Source organism: Diplotaxodon limnothrissa, linkage group LG4, assembly GCF_057381915.1.
Source record: "Diplotaxodon limnothrissa isolate DT_005_m linkage group LG4, D_limnothrissa_male_GT1.1, whole genome shotgun sequence".
Classification (NCBI taxonomy): domain Eukaryota; kingdom Metazoa; phylum Chordata; class Actinopteri; order Cichliformes; family Cichlidae; genus Diplotaxodon; species Diplotaxodon limnothrissa.
Window position 1 is genome coordinate 29,776,075 of NC_140599.1, and position 24,041 is coordinate 29,800,115.

Sequence of the window (24,041 nt, forward strand, 5' to 3'; positions counted from 1 at the left end):
GATGTGTAATTGTGTATGTGGCAAGTAATTAAATTCTTCAAGATGTAGCGGTATAAATACACTTAATATGTTGAAATAAATTCCTTTAAAGTGTTCACTACAAGTATAATATGAGCCTTGAAAGATTTTAATATACAATAAATTATATTTGACAGTAATTTTGAGGTAGGTTTGCTTATCAGCCGCTAGAGGGACCTTTGGCCATTTTTTATACTTGCGAATGTAGGAGCAGATTCAAACCAATTTTTAAAAATGCGTAAATTTCACGCTGAATAAAACAAATGACTTTATTTACATTAACAATTTTTAATGCTGTTGTGTGTACAGTGTTATGTGTCAATGTGAAAGTTCCCTGTATTTAGTTTCAGCTTTGACGAAAGTGCCGGTGAGTAATCGCAGGTTGCATTTTGAACACACTGATGGAGAACAGGCGAGGCTTTCAGGTTAGTTACGCGATGGCCGCTCTCTCAACAATGTCAGGATTTCGAAGCGAAAACAATGGCTCCGTTGCTCGAACAGGCGCGTTGCTGTTTTGACTAACTGTCGGAATGGTAGCGGTATCGTTTTAGCTCGTCGGTTTTGCGTTAAAGCCGGGCCGGAGGTGAGCCGTTTCTGTTAGGAACTCAGTGTTTTTCTTGTTCGTCTCCCGGGCCTGGCTGGAGCTGCCTACACTGTAGCGGCGGGTTGCTACTTTCGGATGAGCGGGCAGTAGGTGTCGAAGAGGAGAGGGGTCTGAATTTAATTAAACTGAAGGTGAAACGAGTCTACAGATCCTCGTAGTGAGGCACGTAACTGGTAACATTTTATCGCTGTGGGTTGAGGGACATGAAGAGCACAGTTTTAACTCCTAACGTGATGTTCTTGCTAACTAGCATTAGCTTACCGTACCGTTGACTTGCCCTAGCTAAAACGAGAAGGCATAACTAATTTACAATCACATCGCTCTGATCTGAGGTGAGAGAAACGGATAGGTGGGCGTTTTACTGAGTGTTTCTGAAGCCCGATTCAATGCGTGGAACGTGAAATCTGTCATGATGCCGGAAAGCAGCAGTTTGCATATTCTAGGTTAGCCGTTGCTAACAGCAGGTGGCTAGCTGAAGTATATGGTCAGTGACGTAACGGTGATCATTGTTTTGACAGCACACGGCATCATATCCGCGGCTAAGAGCGTCCCATTTGCTAGTCTGTTTAATTTACTTATTTTACCCATGCAAGAAGAACTACAACTGAAATATAGATGTCCGAAAAGTTGATCGTTAGCAGCTGATGTGACGCAGCTCGCTAGCCTGACAGGTTGCCATACAGAGTGCTCATAGTCTGTAATTACTGCAGCACTTTGTATCTGTTTGGCTTAATTCCGCAGGGATTTTTTAAAGCTTACTTCCCTGTGCTGATGCCCGGTCTTTTTTTCTTCTTCTTCTATCAGTAGCTTCTGCACTGTGTGTGTAATGGTGGTCTTTCTTTGTGTGACAGTTGTAGGATGGATCCAGACGGTGGGGCAGATTCACAAAAAGCTGTCAGTTTGCAGTGGAAAAGCTACAAACTCGTCCAGGACCCAGCCATTAGGCGTGTCACCCAGAAGATCTACAGATATGATGGAGTGCATTTCAGTGTGCCAGTGAGTTAATGTTCACATTTATTTATTTTATCTTCAATCATTTCGACTATTGTTTGTATGTTGCATGCTGTTTATTTTTCGTCCCCAGGACTCTGGATTTCCACCTGTGGGAGAACTGCGAGATCCAAGACCCCGGAGACTGTGGTCCAGATATACAGAGCTGTCTCTGCCAGTGCCAAAGTTTAAGGTGAGAATACTTGGATTAGTGTTCATTTGACACGTCTCGGGAGCTTTCTGTTTGATTATCTTTTCACTGATCCTTTAATTTGTTACTGCAGCTTGATGAGTTCTATGTGGGTCCCATACCTCTCAAGGAGGTGACCTTTGCTCGACTCAATGACAACATCAAGGAACCCTTCTTGGCAGAAATGTGTGCCAAGTTTGGTGAGGTGGAGGAGATGGAGATTCTGTTTCACCCCAAGACTAGAAAGCACCTAGGCCTGGCCCGAGTATTGTTCACCAGCACCAGAGGAGCCAAGGACACAGTCAAGCACCTGCACAACACCTCTGTCATGGGGAACATCATTCATGCTCAGTTGGATATAAAAGGTAAGTTAAAATGTCTCCTCTTTGCCATCTGATGCACATTGTTACAGTGATGCTTTGGGCAGTTTCTTTATATGCAGTTTGCAATTTTAAATCAAAAGACAAAGAGAGTCACTTTTTCATGTAATCTTTTGAGCAGTTCCTCAAAGGAAGAAGACTTGCTAACAAAACAGTCAAGTGACACAGAAAAAACTTAAGCTGCAGTTAAATCTAAAGTTTTTCATACAAACCATGTTAGATATAAATTGTTTGTCTGTTGATTCGGTTTGAGAGCTTGCATTTAAATAGCTGTGACTTTTATTTTTATACAGGTCAACAGAGGCAGAAATATTATGACCTGATAGTAAATGGGTCCTACACTCCTCAGACAGTGCCTCTAGGAGGCAAGGCTTTGACAGACAGGCTTCAGCCTCAGGCTACAACACAGCCACAGCCTGACACGGTATTGTGACTGCACAAACATCTCTTCACTTATTTAGTGATGTCATGCTTGAGTGGTAATCTGAATGAAGATGCATTTAATTTTATACATTTTTACTCTGTTTCCATAGCCATCAGAAATGAGGCGAAGGCTTTCCAGTGAGCTTGCAGTTTTGGCAGCAGGGGTCCAGGCCCTCACATCGGGAAATGTCACACCTTCTGTAGAGACTGGCTATGATCAGCGTCTAGACACGCCCCCCTCCTCCATGGCAGGTCCTTACACCCCAAGCTCCTCTGCGTCATCTCAGGGTGGGGGAGGAACACCTTACAGCTCAAGATCTGGGACCCCTTTTTCACAAGACTCGGGCTATGCTGGTGGAAGGTTAGTTTCTGATAATTAACTGGAACAAAGCATCTTGAATAAAATTTACCTTAAGTGGTCTTACTGTTGTGGTTTGGTTCAAAGTACTGTGGAAAAGACTGAGGCACCCCTTGTTTCGATATATTTTGCTAGGAAAATGAGAAATGGATGCAGCGATTTTTTTTTTTTTAAACATGCAGTCATACATGAAAATACAGTATATGAGGCAAAAAAACAAGATTTGTACAATTCTAACAAGTTCGATAGTCTTGAAATATTTGTTTTGAAAACCTTTTATTTTTCCACATAGCCTGAACCTTCTGAGGCAAGCTTTCTTGTAATTTACTTAAGTAGTTTTCAGAAATAGTTCTCCAGACTTTTTGAAGGTCATATCTAAGCTCTTATTTGGATGTTGGCTGTCATTTGTTCCTTCTCTGTTTCCTCAGTAATGTTGAGGTTTGGGCATTGGAAAGACCAGTCCATGACTGATGGTGTCCATTTTTTGTTATTGCTTTTATTGTGTTTCTATGCTTTTACTGGATTGGCAGTATGCTTGAGATCATTGTCATGCTGAAAAATGAAGCTATTGCCAGACACTTTCTAGATGGTACTGAGTGGTGGATCAAAATCTGATGGTACTTTTCTGCATTAATAATTATAAATACGGTCCCAAACCATAACCGAGCCTCCACCATATTTTACCATATACTTCTTTCCTGAACTTGTTGGTGCAAGTGATATGAAGGGAAATTTTTGGTACAAAAGACCTGGTCTGGTCTTATCATCTTTCATCATTTTTTTTGTTTTTGTTTATTGTGTCCTTTGTTAGCTTGGCTTGCACAGAGGAGGGAAATGCTCTCAGGTTGTTTGTTTCAGTTGTGCGACATTGAGTTTCCAATAGTATTTGCCACAATTAGATTTCACTGTATGTATGTATTGTATGTCAACCTCAAAATCCTTCTCATGTCATCCCTTTTAAAACAAAAACATTTAAATGACGTTACAACACAAACCACATTTTACCTTTTCACATAAAGTCAAAAAGCATCATTGATTGACTTAGTGGTTCATATATAAATTCCTCATTTCTGCATTTTAGGCATCCTGGTTACAATACTGGCACAATGGGCAGCGGCTACCCTCCCCAGGACATGTTACCTTCCTCATCTTCGTCTTCTGCAGTCTCCTCGACGGTTGGAGGATACAAAGTGTCACGCTACTCTGATGATGCACAGGAACCTTCAGTGTATCACCGGGGTCGTCCTATGTACCCCCCAACAACATCATACCGTCCCAATGAGCCACCATGCTACCCCCCTTACCCTAATGTTGGAGGACCTGGGCCACACATGGCACACCACTCCTCAATGCCCCCACCACCTCTTGCCAACCAATATGATCAGCCCCTAATGTCAGAAAGGGAGAGGGAGCGTGAAAGAGACTCAGGGGGACGGTATGGGCCAGCGGGGATTGGTTCCAGGAGGTCATCTTATCATCACCAGCAAGACACAAACTCTTCCTCAAAGTACCATTCCCATCATTCCCACCACCATTCAGATCGCAGGGATGACAGGGGGTACAGGCGAGACAGCCTGGGCTCTCGGTCAGGTGACCACGGCCACCAGAGACACCGCAACCACCACCATTCTCACAACCACCATGGCAGCAGCAGCCGCAGAAGAAGCAGCCATGACCGGGACAGAGACAGAGATCGAGATAGAGACAGGGACAGTGACTACTCTAACAGTTCGGATCCCAGGTACAATTCCAACTCGTACCGCTCTTCATCTAACAGCATGTCTCCTCCCCCATCATCTTACTCTACATACTCCTCCAAAGAGCCTGCCCCAGCCCCTCCTCAGGGATTGGACGTTTCCACTCGCCTAGGGAGCACAAGTCTCACAGAGAGGGGTTCTCTGCCTTCATTAGGTGCTGAAAAAGACTACCATGGTCACCACAGTGCTCTCCCTCCACCTCCTACACCTCCTCTCCCACCAGCTTCTGTTATTGCAGCAGCTGTAGCAGAAACACTTGGAACACTGGACTTCAACCAGGATAGTCCTGCTGGTGAAGAACAATGGACAAAACCCAAACGTCGTCCCAGCACCCCACCTGCCCCACCCAAGACACCCCCGCCTTCTTCTCCGCCCCACCCCACCATTGCTTCCTCTTCTAATTCTCCTTCTTCTACTTCCCTTCCCCACCATCTTTCATCTTCTTCTAGCTCCCCTCCACCCCCTCAAAGGGACTCGTCCTCCCCAGAGCCAGATTCCACCAATGAGAGTTTACCGTTTGTCTACCACAGCAGCAGTCTGGACTCTCGTATTGAGATGCTTTTGAAGGAACAAAAAGCTAAATTCTCTTTTCTTGCCTCTGATGAAGAAGATGAGGAGGATAGGAAAGAGGAGAAGCATGGAAGTGGAGCTGGAACAAGACGTGGGTCAAGTGATGCGAAAGGGGAGCGGGAACAGGTGGGGGACAATGGCGAGAAAGACCACAGGAGGAAAGGGGAAAGAGACAGAGATGGCCACAGAGGAAGAAAAAGGGGAAAAGGGGGAGAAGGCAGGAAGAGCCCCACAGTACTTACAGCATCTACACCACCCGTTTCTACTTATTCTCCCCACATCCCACCCCCAGAGGAAACTCAGGCCCAAGTCGGCCCAGCTGGTCCTGGAGTATTGCAGGAAGAGTCTTCACAGGCTGGATCTGCTGATGCACAGAGCCGGACAGGAGCGCACACACCACCTTTTAATGGACAGAGTCAGGTATGATCTGTCCTGATTCAATTTATTTTTATAAATAGAATCAGTTGTTTTGATAGTCACCCAGAAATACCTGTCTGTGGGCAGAGAAATAAATATTTGGTGGAAATGAATAAAAACCTCCTCAGTACCGACACAGTGATTAACATTCTGAGTGCTGTCAAACATAATGTTCATGTTTTGGTTTCTTGCTTTTAATGTGCCCGTTTCTATGTTAGAAAAGTGGGACAGAAAAATAATTCAGTAAGTGTTATTTTGAGAATTTGCTTCAATATGTGGGTGGTTTCTCAACTTAAGACAGTAAATTCTGTTTTCTTTCAGGCCTCTCCTCATTCCTCAGGAGAAGACATGGAGATCTCAGATGAGGAGGAGGAGACTACGACCATAACAACCGTGACCACCCACCAGCCATCAGTCACCTCAGGATCCTCACCTTCTTCATCTCAGGCTGCCATGACTTCACAAACAACAGACCCCTCATCTTCACCCCCACCCATCTCTGACTCTGCACAGCACTTTGGCACCTCCATGCACCCTCCCATACCATCCTACCCCCCTCATCTGCCCCCTCCACCACCCCCTGGTTACTCCCTACAACCCCCACCTCCACCAGGGATTCCTCCCCTTCCTCACATGGAGCTGCATCCTGAGTATCCTCCCCCCATGCCTCACCACATGTATGACTATGCCAGCTCCATGGAGCTGATGAACCAGTACAGTGGTGGAACCCCTATGTCTTTCCAAATGCAGACCCACATGTTAAGTCGCCTACACCAGCTGCGCATGTCCTCATCCAATGGCACCACAGGCCCGGGTGAGGCAGCTACTGCAGACTACAATTCCTACCATCTCCACTCTATTCCACAACATCACACACACCACCCCTACATGGACCAAGAGGGCAATGGGGCAGGCACTCATTATGACCAAGACCACCGATACATGCCACCCCACATGACCTATCCCTACCCCGATCCCCACAGCACTCAAATACCACCCCATCCACACCATGGTATCCCGCCTCCACACAGTGGCTGGCCTCCACATGTCTTACCGCCACACTACCCATCTTATATGCCCCCACCTGGCTATGGCACGATGCTGCCTGGGGATGGAGATGAGTACAGGGCTCCAGGGGAGGAGATGTCCATGCTGGCAGAGAATCCTCATGAAGCCACAGTGCAGATGGTCTTGGCCACTCTTATCCAAGAAATGAAGAACATCATGCAAAGGGACCTGAACCGCAAGATGGTGGAGAATGTAGCCTTTGCCACCTTTGACGAGTGGTGGGAGCGGAAAGAGACCAAGGCCAAGGTAAGGAAGCCCAGCCTCAACAATAATGAAGGTCATCTTTCTAAGGTTGCAGTTAATTTTTGTGCATGTAAAATAAAATAAATAGGCCCACCCTGTTACTTAATAATTTTACTAGTTTATGTATGTGCTTCCTCCATTTAACTGTAATTGATTTTTTTATAATTAGCATGTTTTTTTGTTTGTTTTTTTTAATGAAAGATGTCATTCCTGTTACTATTTCATCTCAGTTTAATGATGCTTTTATTAGTCAGTTAACTATATAAAAGAAAGACTGTTGTTATGAGGCCAGAAAAACGTAATATCTTCTGTAAATGTCTACTTTTTGTAGCCATTCCAGACGATGGTTAGGGGGGTTTCTGCGTTACGGGATGAAGAGAAAAAAGAGGAAAAGGTCAACCGTCCACGGGAGCCTCTCATGTCTCTTGTGGATTGGGCAAAGAGTGGTGGCATGGAGGGATTTTCTCTCCGTGGAGCACTACGACTGCCTTCTTTCAAGGTAACAGTACTTTATTGCTGCAGATTTTGGTTTCATCTCCATGTTACTGTATGGAATCTATACTGCCTTCATATTTTATGTTTGTTTGTTGGAGTGTCTCATTTGCCATTACACCACCAAAACACTAGGTGGCGGTGGTGCTTGTATGCCACCTTGTTGAGGCACTTTGTTGATGTCACTAAATGGTAACTGAAACTCTTCTCCATGTTGGACCTAATAAATACAGAATTTATTTAGTTGTACTGAACTCTGTTTTTACAAGGGAGACCTGTCCAGTGTCAGGAGTTAGAAAAGACAGTAATTTTGTTCATACATGAACTGAATGTGACATGAACATAATAAAACGGCATAAGTTTCACTGCATTATCATCATGCTGTTTTCCTGCTTATTGTTTCTCAGTCAATAGTGCAGTATTTACAGTGCATGTTAGTACCAAATGGACCAATAATAATGATTGTATTGGTGCATTGTGTAGTTGGAATTCTTATTAGATACTCTTCAAGCTACATTTAAGGCTGTCACAGGTAAACCATACTGTATAAATGTTCAGCACAGTATATGTCAAGCTTAAGTCAATAAATGGTGTCAAGAGTAGTTTAAAATATCTGATATTGTCATTCTAATATTTTGAATTTTTATGTGGTACCACAATATTCAAAAAGTGCACAAGTGTTTGGTGTTGTCAGTTTGTGGTACTTCCTCTAGTTCTGAAAAATAGTCAGACTTTGTAAAGTCAATTTTGGGGTTTTTTGGGGGGTTTTTATTCTTAAAAAACACTTTGAACTATGCAGGTGAAACGGAAAGAACCTCTAGAGTTTGAAGAGGGCGACATGAAACGGCCACGGCCCTCAACACCACCGGACGAAGATGATGAAGGTTTGCTCAGCTGTAATTCAGGCTTTAAAAAAAGGTTGGATTACTTGATCTGCTCCATGTAAGTCTTAAATTATCCTGTTTTCAGCTGCTGACGAGAGATTACCAGAGGCAGACAGGCATGGAGCTGAAAGGGACAACAAGAGGAGGAAAAAGAAGCCAAGAAATCGGAAACCCTGGGAGCTTGACAGTGAGGGAGAAGAAACATCTGATGGTTCTTCTACTGAAAAGGTTTGTCTGTTTGTTTTAAAATTGTGATTCAAGATTAAAACACAATTTTTAAAAAATGACTTTAGATTATTAGAATATATGAATGTGATAACATGAGTTTATAATTCATGTTGTCATTTATTTTAGTTGGCTACAGATAAGAACAAAATTATTAGCCTCGTATGAAAATTTTTCAAAACTTTCCAAAGTAGTTTCTACCTCTCAGCTGTAAAAGGCTGATGGGATGTTGCTGTCACCCCATTGGGCAGGCAGGCGGGCATCCCAAGTTTGCGACGTCAACGAGGCAGCATAGGATTTTGAAATTCATACCACTGGTGCATCAACTAAAAATCTCACATGAGTTTGACTCCCGGTGACCTTGATCTTCTGAAACTCCTGTGAATACAATAACTCAAGAAGGAAGTCGCCTAGGATTTTCAAATTTATGCTATATGTGCATCTATTAGGAGGCTAAGGGGTAGAACTGGTGATCACCATTATTTTAAAACGTACAAGGGATTTTTAACATAGCACTTGTAAGGATACTATTTATTTAAATTTTTTTAGAAACCATAAGTTAGTTGTTTCTTGATTTGTTTTTACACACAATAACAATTTTTTGAGAAATCAAAAATTACCAGTGTCACCTTTATAAGTCGCCAGAAAATGAGACCTTTTTATTGAGCCATAGCACAAACCACTGCTGTGCAATGATGTGCTTTGACTTTGTGAAGGTTCAAACTGAAGGTTATTTTCCAATTTGCATGCAGTACTAAAACAAGCATGGGTTTGAGGTGTCTAAAGAGCCCATTAACAACTGCCAAGACACTAGTGAATGACTAAGCAAAGTTGGAACCAAAGAAATGTTTCCTTTGGTCAGATGAGACAAAAGTAGAGTTCTTTGGCCATGGAGACAATGCTTATGTTTGTAGAACATAAGCTTTGTTCTCCAACTCAACAACACCCAAGCATGGGTTGTTCCTGGTACAGAAAGCCAAGTTAACATTGAGCCTTGACTTGAGTCCCACTGAAAATCTATGAAAACTATAACAAACAACTGCAGGCTGTTATCCAGGAAAAGGATACGCAGTTGATTATTAATATCAAGGGGGTAGTTTTTATGAAATCTGTGTGCAAAGTAAAATAATGTAAGCATCCAAAAAAAAAAACCAATATGTTTGGAAAAGCTGTGTTTAAAAAATTCCATGCTCTCTTTAACACCACTTAGGAAATAGTTCTGTAGTGAATTGAATGCAATAAAAAGAAATTTTCATAGCAGGGTTACAAATTCTGTCCTCACCTGTAGATGGCAGGATGCCACTGTGATTATATTGTTGTGATGACAACTTTTTTTCCCCCCCATGTTTAGGAGGATGAGGAAGACGAAAGTGGAAAAGAGTCTGATGGTAAACCACAAACAGGAATCTCATAACTTTGTTCTTATTTTCAGCTATCATGACTGTTTACATTGACTTTTTTTTATTTTTTTAGATGATGTCCTCAGTGCAGACAGTGATGACGAGAGCCTCTCATCCTCTTCTGAAGGCTCTTCATCTTCAGGATCTTCATCTTCATCCTCAGAAGAGGATGAAGATGAAGAGGAAGGAGAGCGGGCAGAGAGTGAAGGACCAGACAGCATGGATGAGTCAACTATGGATAGCACAACTGAGAAAGACAATGAGAGGTACATCACTTGTACTGCTGTAATCAGAATTATATAACAATGAATGTTGTACTTTTCAACACTCAAATGCTTGTTTTGTTTTTCTCAGGGAAAATAATGCAGCTGTTCCAAAGGCAGAGGTCAAAACAGGTTAGTCAGAAGTTGTTATAAATCACCAAAAAGCACCAGTAACATAATTGCTTCAGTTCGAGTTCAATCTTTGAAAACTTGTATCTTTTCTCAGGTGATACAAAAGATGGCAAGGCAGACACAACGGCGCCTACCAAACATCCCCCCTCACCACCATACCCACGCCCTACATCCCCTATCGTTCTTGTGCCCCCTCTCAAGAAGCGCAAAAAGTCAGTCTCCTTCTCTACAGACGAGAACGAAAGCAAAATGCAATTGCCAGCTGCACCACCATCTCCGTCTCAAGTTTCGGGTGAATCTCCCCTCCTTTCAGGCAGGCTTCCAGACTCACCCATCATTGCAACCTCACCCAATTCATCTCGTCCCAGTCAGGGCATCCAGCTGCTTCCCTTTGCCTCTAAACCAGGCGAAGGGAATGCTCTCATTGTGCCCCCATCTGGACGAACCCAAGATACCGAGGAGACCAAGAGAGGACCCCTCATTTCTCCCCAGACTACCCCAGTCAAATCCCCTAGCAAACGCGGTGCAGGCAAAGAGGCTCCCAAATCTCCTGCTCCTCCTGTTATGGTGTGCCGCACTGTGCAGAACCTGCCTTTGGACCATGCCTCTATGTGTAGGATGGCCTTTGAGGAGGCCCCAGCACCACCATCTGTCAACAAAAGGTCCAGAGGCAGACCACGGACATCTAGCCTGTCTACTTCTTCCTGTCACTCTCTCAGAGAGGAAGATGAGGATGAGGAAGAAAGTGAGCAGAGGTTAAGACTAAGAGAACAGGTTGGGGCCTCCAGCCTCCTGCAGCTGGCCTCTGCTTCAACAACTGACCTTTCTGTGTTAGCTGATGTGGCTTTGAAAATGGACCCTGATCCTGGAGACTCAGAGGAGACAGAAACATCTGATGAAGCAGAGGAGCACAAGATGGAAGGAAATTACTTCGCCCCAGAGTCACTGGCCCTCCTTATGAGTCCAGGGGCTGTAATCGTCTTTATGGAGCACAACTACTGCAAACCCCCTGTTGTACCAGTACCAACTGGTGCCAAAAGGACTTCCTCCAGACAAGATTCTTCTGTTTTGCTCCCAGCTGACCTCAACTCTATTTCTGGCGTGCTGGAAGCTCCAGAGGAAGTCATTGGAGATCCACTTACGTCACGGGGAGATGCAGGAGAATTCTTTTCTGCAGTGGGAGAGATGTGTGACTCTGAGGATACGGGCCAGGTTACGCCGGTGTCTCCATCACCAAAGAAGAAGAACCTAATTGGCAAGGGTTTTGAAGCTGAAGAGGAAAAGAGCAAAAAGAGGAAGAGAAAAGATAAAGAAAACCTTGAGGTTCATCACACAAAAAAGCAGAAGGAGCAGCCAGGCAAGAAAAAGAGGAAGCGGAAATTAGAGGTATATTTGTCACGTTTGTTCCTGTAAATGTTTGAGATTGTCATAACCGTAAACATGCCACAGGCAACAATAGCACTGACTCATTACCAGTAAGCCCAAAGTTGGAATTTTGAAATTGGTACAGTTGAAGAGTTTTACATGTCTCGAAAGAATTTTCAGAATCAGAATCCGCTGGTAAACCTTTGGGCTCTCCAGACCAGGAATATATTTCCAGTGTAGACAGAAATGTAGTTTTTTTGCATTTACAGAACTGTGTGATACAGTTTTGTTATTTTTATTCTTGGGTATGTTCTGGCTGAAAACAGATGGGGTAACAACAGGGTGTACCCTGTAGAAGCGCTCTGCTCTCAGTCTTACTGGTGCAATCACACTAGAATTACTGACATTTCCTTAGCATTGCTTAAAGCTAATGTCAGCCAGGTGCTTTGCATCATAAAAAACTTCTTTTACTTGCGCAGATGAGTTTTCATTAACCATAAACTTGCCACCTGCCAGTGACACGTCTAATGTCCGATGGCGCTTTTTGCAAATACAGCAGGTAACAGTCCAGAGACTTCGTCTGAATTAAACTGTCTCAACTCGTGCACTATATATGAAAAAGTACCAATTTGGATGAGTTTCTGATTTGTTTTTGAGTCTCTGCTGTTTTCACCCCCTGAACTTAGTCAGACGGATTCTGAGGCATCTCCTCTCTAATAGGTATTTGAAATACCAGATGGTGCTCCAAACAATAGGTTACCTCAGGTTCAGGTTTGGTCTTTGCAAAAATTTCTGGCACAACTTCACCTGCTTCCAAAGTGTGTGGAGAGGATGAAAATAATCACAATGCAGGGACTCCAGCAACGCTTAAAGGGAAGATGAACAACTTTATTGACTGACCAACGCATTTTGGCTTGTGGCCTTCATCAGGGTCATAGTAACACATAGTAGAAGTGTGCTTCAATAAAAGGCAGGAAACAGAAAAAAATTCAAATTAACCAATCACATCTTCATAGGTAAACCAGCTGACATATAACAGGTTGGTATTGGTAAATTGGTTAAGGCATGCCCAAGTAAACACTGGACTAGATAATTAATTTAATTTATTTTATCAACAAAAGAAAGAGAAGCTTTCTAGACATCTCGTTTTAAGTCTACATTTTAGAGACATAATTGCGAAATGCGTTGGTCAGTCAATAAAGTTGATCCTCTTCCCGTTAAGTGTTGCTGGAGTCCCTGCATTGTAATCTTTGATCTTTACTGCATCTTGGCACAACACCTGTGCCTTTTTTCTAAGAACACTTATGTTCAACCAAAATGTCAATGACATTCAGTCACTGAATATAGTTATGAATATTGTTATGGATTAGATGACTTTAACTGGCCAGAGAAATGTCCAATGTGTCAGTCTGTATTAGTGTAAACACCGCATAGACTAGAAACTAAAAGACTGTTTTTCTTTCCTGCAGGACTCAGATTTGGACAAAGATGTGGATGTGGAGGAGCTTGAATCTGGGGAGCTGTCCAGCTCAGACACTGAGGAAGAGTTGGTTGAAGAAGTGAGAAAGAGTGAGCGGCTCTTTTTGCAAGAAGCAGGAGTAATAACATCCCAGAACTGGTCGAAACCTGTCCCAGCGCCTGAGCCACCAGCTGTGAAGTTTGACAACCGCAGTGAATTTGAGCAGATGACCATCTTGTATGACATCTGGAACTCTGGTCTGGATGGTGAAGACTTGTCGTTTTTGAAGAAGACTTATGAGAAGCTGCTGCAGGATGACCATAGCTCCGACTGGCTCAATGACACTCATTGGGTCAACCATACTAATATCCTTTTCAGTGATTATCTTTCACCTCAAAGATGTATGGGCACTAGGTTTGATTTACATGGAAGTGACACAATATCCAAAAAGTCTGACTGTTATGAATTTACTAAATTGTCTGCATAACGTGACGTTTTTAAATTGAGGAATGCTTTGATATTTGGTGCCCTGTTGTCAGCCTTGACCTTTGGGCTGCACTAACCAATTTGCCAAATCCTCGCCGCAAAAAGAAGAACACAGATGGGCAGCTTCGTGAGCATGTGACCGGTTGTGCCAGGAGCGAGGGGTACTACGCCATCAGCCGCAAGGAGAAGGATGTCTACCTGGACCTTGACCTACCCGAGCAGGTCATACGGGAGGTGGAGAATGTCGACACCTCGGTAGGCAGACTCCAAATCTTTTTGGATGCATCTTCTTTTATTTCTTTTCCATTTATTGAATCTGTTGTTCTCACATCAGTTTGATTTTGTCTGTTAAAGCAGTTGAGAAGCTTTGCTGAAATACTTGAGATATCTTGCGAAACTTGTTTAGGCTTTTCCTTAAAACGAGTCGGCATCAGGTAACAGGCCGACGCACTTGGACAGTTCAATGTTCATGTTCACTCGCTCACAGATAACGTTCACTCTCCTAATCTAATGTTTGTGAGATTGGAGATTCTGTTGTGCTTGATCCTTCATTTGTTGTTGAAAGAACAGGATAAAATGCCCGTGAGGTGAATCTGTGCGTGCAGCACAACCTAAAGTCAGTAAATCTGATTGGCAGTGGAGACGTTGGTGTGGACGTGCTTTCGATTGTGTGGAAAGTTGAAGCCGGGTTTAAATGGAATTTTAATGTGATATCCAGTTGAACCTTTTTTTTTTCCAGGAAAAATATTTTGCTGGTCTCCACTGCCTCAGTAATCAATTATTAGGGGTTTGTAGCTGTTTCAGGGTATTATTATAAAGTCAACATTTGGCTAGATAGTGCCTCTCAGGCATTTGGAATGGAGGTGATTCATATTTGGCTTAGTTGAAGTGGTAATTTTAGGATTTGAGATGGAAAAAGGTGAGGGTTTTCAAATGACAGAGAAGTAAGATGATGAGTATGTGGACATTTACAATACAGAGGTTTTAGGCATTACATTTGTGCTGTCTGGTGGTTGAGACAGACTCATGCAGGAAAAACAAATTATATTTAATTTCAGTCACATACATCACTGCTCATATGTTTAAAGCATGGCATGTATTCTTTGTCAGTAAAAAGAACATTAAATTCAACAAAACAACAACAGTGCTATAAGGGCTGATAATAATCAGTAAATTATTGATTTATAATCATGCTTAAAAAAAAAAGAAGGACAATACAAACTGAAAAACTGTGTGAAAATAAGAGTCATGGAGAAACGTGCGAGATGCGTGTCGTTTCTAGTCGGGCTTCCTGATTTATCAGGCTTGTATGAGTCAGAATGTGGTCGTTCACAGGAATAATGTGATGTCTGAAAACATTAGGCTTTTGTTTTTCCTTGCAAGACTACTTGAAACAAAAATATTTCTTGCTGACTGACATTTTTTTTTCTTTTTTTTCTCATCATCTTTGCTGTTAGAAGTGGGTTTAGAGTGGGGATAGGGTGTGATGAATTTAACAACAGACGAAACAAGTGCGGCAACCTTGAATGTAAACGTGTAGTTTTCCCCTTTGTTTTCCCGTTTTGTTGGCAGCCATAATTGTAACATACTTGAAATTGTATGTTGTGTCCACTGCTTTTGAGTTTAATGTTCATATCACGTATCTTATCGTCAGTATTCAAAAACAGTACAAATGTTATTGCATTTCGAGAATGTTGAAGAGTGAATTCTTCCTCTGGGCCAGTGGCAGGATGTTTCAGTCCAGGCGTTATTTCACGTAAAGCACAGTGATCATTCCTGTTTGTGACACAGGAAATCCATAATTCTTTTTTCCTGATGTAGATCCGGATTTGTCACATGTGAATTACTCCTTCCTGAACAAAAGATGATGAATCCAATTTACGTCAAAGGATCCTAACGATCACATAAATTCTTATGAAGTTCCCTGAAAAGTTTGATCATAGTGAGTGTCACACCTTTAAAGTGTTTTGGAAAGAATAATCAGAGCAAATGTGCAACTCCAACTTTCGTCAAGCATGGTTGAACAGCTCTAGAAATTTGCACAGCACATGTATTCCCAATCCAGAATTAAACCAATTCTCCTTTCTTAAAAATAAAGGAGAAAATATCACACATTCAAAGATTGGAGGATTTGAATACATGTTTTATGTGTTTTTCATTAAAAAAGACTGGGTTCAGTCTGTAACTTCCATGAAATACTGCTGAATTGGGTGCCTCTTAGCTGGAAATACAAACCGGAAACATGAGCGCAGCATTTATTTACACAAACACACTAACCACTATGTCTTCATTAGAATTTACTTAGAAAAAACAAAAATAGTAAGGCTAGACCGGATGTGCACTTATCACTTTGTATTCCAAGGCACGATTTGCTCAAGTATAGACATCTCCCAGCCTAAAGCAAACACAGACATGCAAAAATATATATATATATTTTTTTTAAGTCAGTTTTTTTTATTTACAGCCAATTAATTTCAAAGACCTGGGGCATGAAGCCACTGAAGGAGGCGTGTGGACAGAGAAAATAAAAATGTTTGAATGAATTTAGGGAAAATAAGTTGGAATTGCTGATTGTATTGCGCTAACCTTTAAATATAGTTCAGCTTGGATGATTTTTTTTATTTTTATTTGTTAGTAATGGCTGATTAAAAAAAATGTGTGAGAACCATTTCCTGTGTGCCAGGAGTAATTACAGTTGCACTACATGCATATAGTCCTACTGCATATATGTTCGTGTGGTCAGCTTTAACCTACAGAGCTATGGTTGCCCGGTGCATAATGCTGGGCAGTAACATAGTATGTGTCCTGAATGCGTCACAGTATTTTTAACAGTTATTTTCAGCTCTTTGTGAGTATTACTTTGGTGTAAGTGCAGGGAAAGCTTTCTGATAAGTCTGCCTAGAGTCAAAAGCAGAAAAAAAAGGAGTAAGAGGGGTCACAGAGCCCCACACATTTATCATAGGCCTAAATATGGCTATTACTGTGATGATTCTATGATTTCATCATGCAACGTTCCTCTTTTATAATGTCTGCAAATAAGGTTTGGGTCACTTGGGGGTGATGATCTTGATGCTCGTCAGACACTCATATGATGCACCGTCATTGGTCCCATGTGCAGCCAGTTATCCTCCACACAATGCCAGATTGTCATGGAACGCAGGAACATTTGAAAAATCAGCTCACTTAGTGTTTGTGTGAGTTAAGAGTGGAAAATCCACGTTATCGTGTTGCTGTGCAAGGTTTATTCCTCCGTAATGTATTTCCCATTTAGCTGTTGTGCTTTCCCTTACTGCTTCCATGGACACAAGCATAGTTCCTTAGAATAATACACACAAATTATTATATTTTACTGTGGCATGTTTTATGCAGTCTTGCTGTTTCTAGAGTTACAGACTAATTCAAACTCCGCACAGAATGAGATGTAACTGGGGCACCACATCAGTCTGCGTCTTTTATTATCTGATCAAAGTGTCCCAATAACTGAGATATGTCTGCTGCTTTGAGGTTTTTATGTGCTTATATCAGGAACAAAGAGATGTGTCGTGATGAATAATCCCTGTTTATGTTTTCAAACCAAAGATTTGTGGCAGGCTTAAAGAGTTACTGATACTCAGGAGGATCTCTCCCCCGCACACAGAGCAACACAGACACACATGATTTAACTTCATGGTGATACATTGAAACAGCTGTTTCACTTAGCTTTATAGGTGAAACATGAAATGTAATCTCATGGATTATTATCTTGATTGTAATATTGATCTGTTTAGTACTGAAAGCAAAGCATTAATTGGTTGTAAAAACACAGAAGTTGCATAGTCTGACAAAATCTAAAATGATGTTTGAGACGTAGCATGAGAACATGTCAGTTCATTTTGTTTCAGTTTGAAGTTTCTAAGGAAGTTTCAGCTGCTTCATTTTTTCCATAGATTCCTTTTCCTTGTTTTTGGAAATTTGTGCTACAGTTACACTGCTGGGCTCCCTTTAACACTCAAGTTTTTTTCACAGTAGTTATGAGAGTAATTTTTGATATGTATAAGGAACACAAGTTAACATCCTGAAGAATTTAATTATTGAACCATAATAGAGGGAAGGCAGTAGTTGGGACTGAAGTATTCGAGGGCAGACTTGCTTCTATTCTTGCGTAATAACTTTTCCAGTCATATCTCTTTCGCAAATGAACCTCTGCTACAAGAGCAGGGGTATTGGAAATTGAGGTTCATGCTGTTACCCGTCAAGGCCATCTGATGAAGTCTTAGTGTAACCGTTGCACTCTCTGAAGCTCTTTTGTTTGTTTCCTGGCAGGGTGCTAACCGAGTGCTATCAGAGAGACGTTCAGAGCAGCGCCGCCTCCTCACTGTCATCGGCACCACTGCTGTCATGGACTCTGACCTGCTTAAACTCAACCAGCTTAAGGTACAAGCAGTACTATATTCATGTGGTCACTTACAAGCTAAAGGACAAAGTTAAACTGCAACCTGCGACTTGTCAACAGATTTAACTTTAAAAAAAAATCTTTGCTTAAAAAACAAAAACACTGTAAGTTATGCCACCTGACACAATAAATTAAATGGTTTACAGTTCACGAGTGTAATCAAAAGGTCATCTAAGGAATAAATTTCCAGAGCCTGAAACTGATTCCATGCTTTTAGAAGCGCATAGCTGAATTTAGTAGGATATATACCAACATGTTTTACAGTCTAAACACAATACAAACAAGACATCTGTGAAGGTTCTCAGTCATCCAGGTCATCGTAGCTTGGAAAGAAAAGCATCTGGACTTCTTTAAGTCCAGACTTAGACTACAAACAAGACCAATTTTGACACGAACTCTGTGGTTTATTAATCAAAACTCGCAAAAGGTTTTTTCCAAGCTTCACAAGATGAAACTCAGGGCTGAATGCAGAAATTTTCCCTTCACAATGGTGGGTTTATCTTTTGGTTTCAAGATGAATTTGTTTATTTGTTAATGCAATGTCTGAATAGGCGTTTTTTTGGAAGGTGGCTCTTGTCTCGTTTTTTGTGTGCGTGTGTGTGTTTGGTTTTGAAAGAGGCTGTATCTCTGGCTTTCATTGTTACACAAATCCGGGGTCGAAGTCACAGATCTGCCTCTGTGCTAAACGTGCAGAAAATCTGCTCACTACAGTAGGTCAGTGGTCAAACTTTTGGGTGTGGGCCTTTTTTGCATGTTCTTATTCTAGTCAACAATTTATTTTTTTTCTGGTTTTCACACCAAATTATCAACTTGGATTAGTTTACCTTTTTGAATTGTTGAAGATCCAATTATAAAACAAAGATATAGCCTGTAAATACTTAAAGCTGTCTGTTAATTCAGGACAGGTTAGTTTATAAAAATATCTATTGCTAGTAAGGCTCCTCTTAAATTACATCCGCTCTGTCCTGATGCAGTTCCGAAAGAAGAGGCTTCGTTTCGGACGCAGCCGAATCCACGAATGGGGCCTGTTTGCGATGGAGCCCATTGCTGCTGATGAGATGGTCATTGAGTATGTGGGTCAAAACATAAGACAGGTATGACTTATAAGGAGTTTTGTGTTTAACCAGTGATGGTTTTTGAAACTTTTCAGCCATCTTGACATCTAAATGTTTTCATTATCCACTGTTGCCATCTAAACAAATCTGTAAAATACTTATACAAATAATAAATCTCTAAGAGTCCTGCTGTGTTGGACCCTTACTCTTGCATTGTAATATTGATATGACTGTATGTGAATTGCAGTTTTTCAGACACTTTGAGGGTGTGGTCAGTCAGAAAATGTTCTTTATGCGCAGATGGTGGCTGACAATCGAGAGAAGCGTTACGCACAGCAGGGCATCGGGAGCAGCTACTTGTTCAGAGTGGACCATGATACGATTATAGATGCCACCAAGTGTGGGAACCTGGCACGATTCATCAACCACTGCTGCACTGTAAGTCTGAAAACACTCAACAATGATCTGCCTCTTACATGCTTTAGATATGGACTGATGTTAAGTTCTGCAGCTGTCGCCCATCAGTCTGTCGATGCTTTTCCCCCCTTGCAGCCAAACTGCTACGCCAAGGTCATCACCATAGAGTCCCAGAAAAAGATTGTGATCTACTCAAAGCAACCCATTGCCGTCAACGAAGAGATCACGTACGATTACAAGTTCCCACTGGAGGAGAACAAGATCCCTTGTCTGTGCGGAACGGAGAACTGTCGTGGGACGCTCAACTAGTCAACGCACTTCTCTACCACACTTACCAATGGCCAGCCATACCCGTAAACACCTCCCTTTCCCCATGAGTTCGCTCTCCTAAATGTGTAACTTGAACCACCCCAGTACACTATGCTGCCCCTCCTCATGGCCTCATAGCCGGCCTCACAGTACCTAGGACGTAGACACGCACACACTTGGCACTTTTCACACGCAGTTTTCATTCTCTAGGCAGTTCCACAAGCTAGTGGGTGATGGATTGGCGTCATCTGGCTCTCGATGCATGACAAGGCCTTTAGCATCAGCTCGTTAGTGGCAGTATTACTGGACAAAACCGGGTGCTCCAAGGAAGTTGTTGCGTCAGTCAGGGCATGAAGGATTTGTCTGATTCCATGCCGGCATCCGTTTGAAAGGAGACAATGTGGAGAAAAAAATAGAAAAGGACAAATGTTTATTGGCACTCTCTCAGACATGGCTTCATTACTCTTTTAAAGTGACGGCATCAGTCAGACATGGGTCATTTTTATGTTCCTCATGACTTACTTTCAAAAGGATTATATTTTTGTAAATAACTATTGTTAGTAACGACTTTAGTGAAGTGAAACTACAATTTCGGTGTTCATTTCCTTTGCCATTATCTCTAAGAGCAGCACTTGTTCACGTGTTTGCATGCTGCTGTGGAAGTTGTATTGTGCGTCTCATAACCAGCCTCTGAAATATTGTTTTTTTCTTTATTGGGTGTAGCTGAAACAAATCGGTGGGGGACGCTTTGATCTTTAATAAAAGCAGTCGGTAGGAAAAATGCCGTCCAGAAGTTACTGCTGATTAGGGCACTTAATAATTCACAAACATGCACAAGACGTGCAAAAATAATATTGTGCATAACTATCTGTAGACTTGGCAGCAAGCAGAGTTGTGCCAGGCTCCTACTCTCTAAGATTTTCTTTGTGACAATTACAGAAGCCAGGGTGTTTATCCAGATGTGAAGCAGTGCATTTGGATGCCGTCACGTTAATGATAAGGAGGTCATGTCTGAAAGGGGCTTTCTTTTGTCGGCGTCGTCCAGGAGTCACTCCTCTAGTGTCGAATTCCTTCTGTAACCACGCACCCATACAAATCCGCACAGAGACGCACACGAATACCAGAAAAATTCAGGGTTTTTAGACTCGCTCACTAAGGGCGTAACTTTTAAGATAAATCACTTCAATCAATTTGGTCTTCAGTTATGCAAGATTTCCAAGCCTGAGGGTTGTTTTGGAGCTTTTTTTTAAAATTTCATTTCATAGTATTATATTATATTACTATTGCTGTTATTAATGGTATTGTTACTTATTTGCATTAGCTGTAAGTATATTACAGTGAAATGAGCTTCAGTGTACCCATCCACTGTCCTCAGTGGCTTTGTGATCCACCAGCCCTATAAATCCTTTCTCCTCTCTCCACTGTGTGTTACTCTCCTGTTTTGCAACAGTCTGTATGAGAGTAAAGCCGTTTTAACCCACTGTGAAAATGTGTAATTTAGGTTTCAGCTTACAGTGTGCGTGTTTTTTTTTTTTTTTTGGTTTTTTTTGTTTGTTTTGTTTTTTTAAATGCCACTGCTAAACTTTTATATTCCCCTTTTTATGGTTTTTTTTTTTTTGTTTGTTTTTTGTTTTTGTTCTTCTCCAAACTTATGGATACTGACATAGGTGCTTTTAACAAATTATTTGTGCGCTCTTTGTGGGTTCTTTATTCATCTACAATAATTAGGGCTGTGCTTGTGAAATGCAGTTGAGCACATGTCCAGTGGGGGTGGGATCAGAAATTGTCAATGACTGTTTCTATCACCAACACAATGGAGGGGGAGTGTATACGTTCATAACTCAAATCGCTTGTTTGTCAGCGATGATTTGGCACGCTATATCTGCTGTGTCAACAGAGAAGTCGCAAAAGTATGTTTCGTTGTCGACAAGGTCACGTCCCTGTTTGTGGGTGAATTCTAAAGATTCACAAAGGACGCAATCCTATTAGCAATGACGCTGGTTTCACAGCCGTTGCGTTTGTTGGTTAAAAGCATGTATGTCAGTGACGTAAGTCAAGAAAAGGTTTTGTTGCTGCTTACAATATATCACCCTGTTTCGTTTCAACACGCGCACAAATTCCTGTTTAAACAATTGACAAAAGCGTTTTCTGCAAATCCTTCTCCCTAGTTGCTTTGTTAAGTTCTGAATTACACAAGTGAGTTTGTGAACAATGCTGCTGGCTTTGCAGCCATTTGCTACAAGTTTGCATTTCTAGCAGAGCCCCAAGTCAAATAAAGTTATAATAAGAAGAAGAACTCCTTCGAGGTAAACTTGGCAGATCTGTTTGTAAGGCACATTTATTTGATTTGGTTTCTGTTCAAAGACTTAAAGTTCTTGTTTTCCCCTTGTGTTGCAGATCTTTGCAGAATTCATGAGAATGCATTATATTTTACTTCAGTCATCCCTTCTGAAAGATCGTAACTCAAAAAAAAAAAAAAAATCCTGCTTACAGTCTGTTTGCATTGTAGATAGGTGAAAGTGTCCGTGTCCCTGCGAGGTTAACAATCCTAGCCAGTTTCTGATACGTTGCAGACGGGGATTTCAGTGACCTTTTGTGTTGTCTTTTTTTTTATTTTCATGGCTATGGCCGTCCAAAGTTTAACTTTGATGTTGAACTTTTAACTAAACTCCTGTTTTTTGTTCTTTCCCAAACAGGAAAATGTGTAAGATATTTCTTGTTGCAATGAAAGCCTTTCAGTACAAACCAACCCTCTTTAATAAAGGAGAAAAAGATGAAAGGAAAAAACAAAAGCAAAAACAAAAAAACAAAGAAGTACATGTAAATATTGTAGAGGTGTTTGTTTCTTGTAGAAACACACTGATTCCAAGCTGTAAATATGTTGTTCCGTTTCCTTACTCAATGAGGAGGAAACATGTACATACCTTCCATTCATTTATTTTTTATTGTTTTTCCTTTTAATTTGATGATTATTTTAATATTATTTGCAATATTTCTCTTGTATTAATGCGTTGGACCCTTTATTAATGGTGCATTAAAATATTTTTTAAATAAATGAAAATCTTGGTGAGTGTGTTCAAGAGGCAAACATATTAAAAACATCAGCAGAAAAACATGGACCATTTTGTGTAAGTGATTACTTTTACATTCACAGGTCTCCTGATCCACTTTACTATAACAATATATTCATGACAGAAGGAAAGTAAAGGAAGCAAGATGAGGCCCCCGTAGCTCCCCTCATCACTTCTGAAGCCATTAGCTGCTGGTTAAAAGTTATTGAGGGCAATAAAGGCACCAGGTTCAGAAGACTCCTAGCCCTGTAACTCATCTGGAAGCAGTAAAAAAAAAGAAAAGTTCTTAACCTTTAACCATCAAGTCATTCTTATCTGCTTCCTTTTGAAATGACACTATAGAAATGTGACCAGTTTTCTTCCCTTTTTTCTAATGACGTCCTCTGTTTAAGTATGGTGCATAAAGTGTGGTCTTAAAACTGTTAATACATTTTATGGTTCATGGTTGGGATCAATCCTAGCTCCCCTCAGGCACAAGGATGGGTATGCGGTGTTCCTTGGTCTATCACAACAGATCATTTTTATGTTCTTAAACATTAAACATCATTGGTCACCTTAAAATCATCAGTTAACCAAACAGGCATGCCTACAGACTACTGAATTTATTAGTACACAGTGGGTTCGAACACCCAAGTTGAAAAAGAGGGCTGTAACAGTGCTAACCACTTCAAAAGCCTTTTCTTAGTAAACTTGAGAAGCAGTTGTGCACTTAAAGGTAGATGTAATCAAGCAATGCAACATGCTAAAACAATTACAGAGCAGAAGATTTTCCAAAGTGTAGTCCGCTGTCCAGTGGAGATCCTTTGTAACATTTAATGAAGCATGGTGAACACAAGGACCCGTTTCTGTCATAATGCAGCATAAATGCCTTGTTGTTGTTGACCCAAATTACCCTCACTAATGGTTGCCAACCAGCAAAAAATGGCAATGACTAAAATAAACCTATGGTTTGCAATATTGTATAATATAAACTAATATTTGTTTCCAAAATATAGTGAAATAGAAGCAAAATGTAGCATAATTCTTATATTTA

The 24,041-nt window shown here is 41.3% G+C and overlaps 1 protein-coding gene across 2 annotated transcripts; it reads left to right on the forward strand.

Moving 5' to 3' along the window:
* Positions 1 to 405: 405 nt before the first annotated feature.
* Positions 406 to 22,855, forward strand: setd1a (SET domain containing 1A, histone lysine methyltransferase). Of its 2 annotated transcripts, none has more exons than XM_085351823.1 (21): positions 406 to 443; positions 1,474 to 1,618; positions 1,707 to 1,805; positions 1,897 to 2,167; positions 2,476 to 2,606; positions 2,716 to 2,966; positions 4,045 to 5,710; positions 6,029 to 7,021; positions 7,350 to 7,517; positions 8,310 to 8,394; positions 8,480 to 8,622; positions 9,971 to 10,007; positions 10,093 to 10,285; positions 10,374 to 10,414; positions 10,509 to 11,800; positions 13,249 to 13,603; positions 13,798 to 13,979; positions 18,027 to 18,137; positions 19,131 to 19,250; positions 19,512 to 19,649; positions 19,764 to 22,855. In XM_085351823.1, exons 2-21 carry the CDS (start codon positions 1,481 to 1,483, stop codon positions 19,935 to 19,937), a joined length of 6,588 nt encoding a protein of 2,195 aa, XP_085207949.1. In that variant the 5' UTR covers positions 406 to 443; positions 1,474 to 1,480; the 3' UTR covers positions 19,938 to 22,855. The 2 variants fall into 2 exon arrangements, with proteins under 2 accessions (XP_085207949.1, XP_085207948.1); XM_085351822.1 differs by lacking the exon at positions 406 to 443 and adding an exon at positions 467 to 784.
* Positions 22,856 to 24,041: the final 1,186 nt, after the last annotated feature.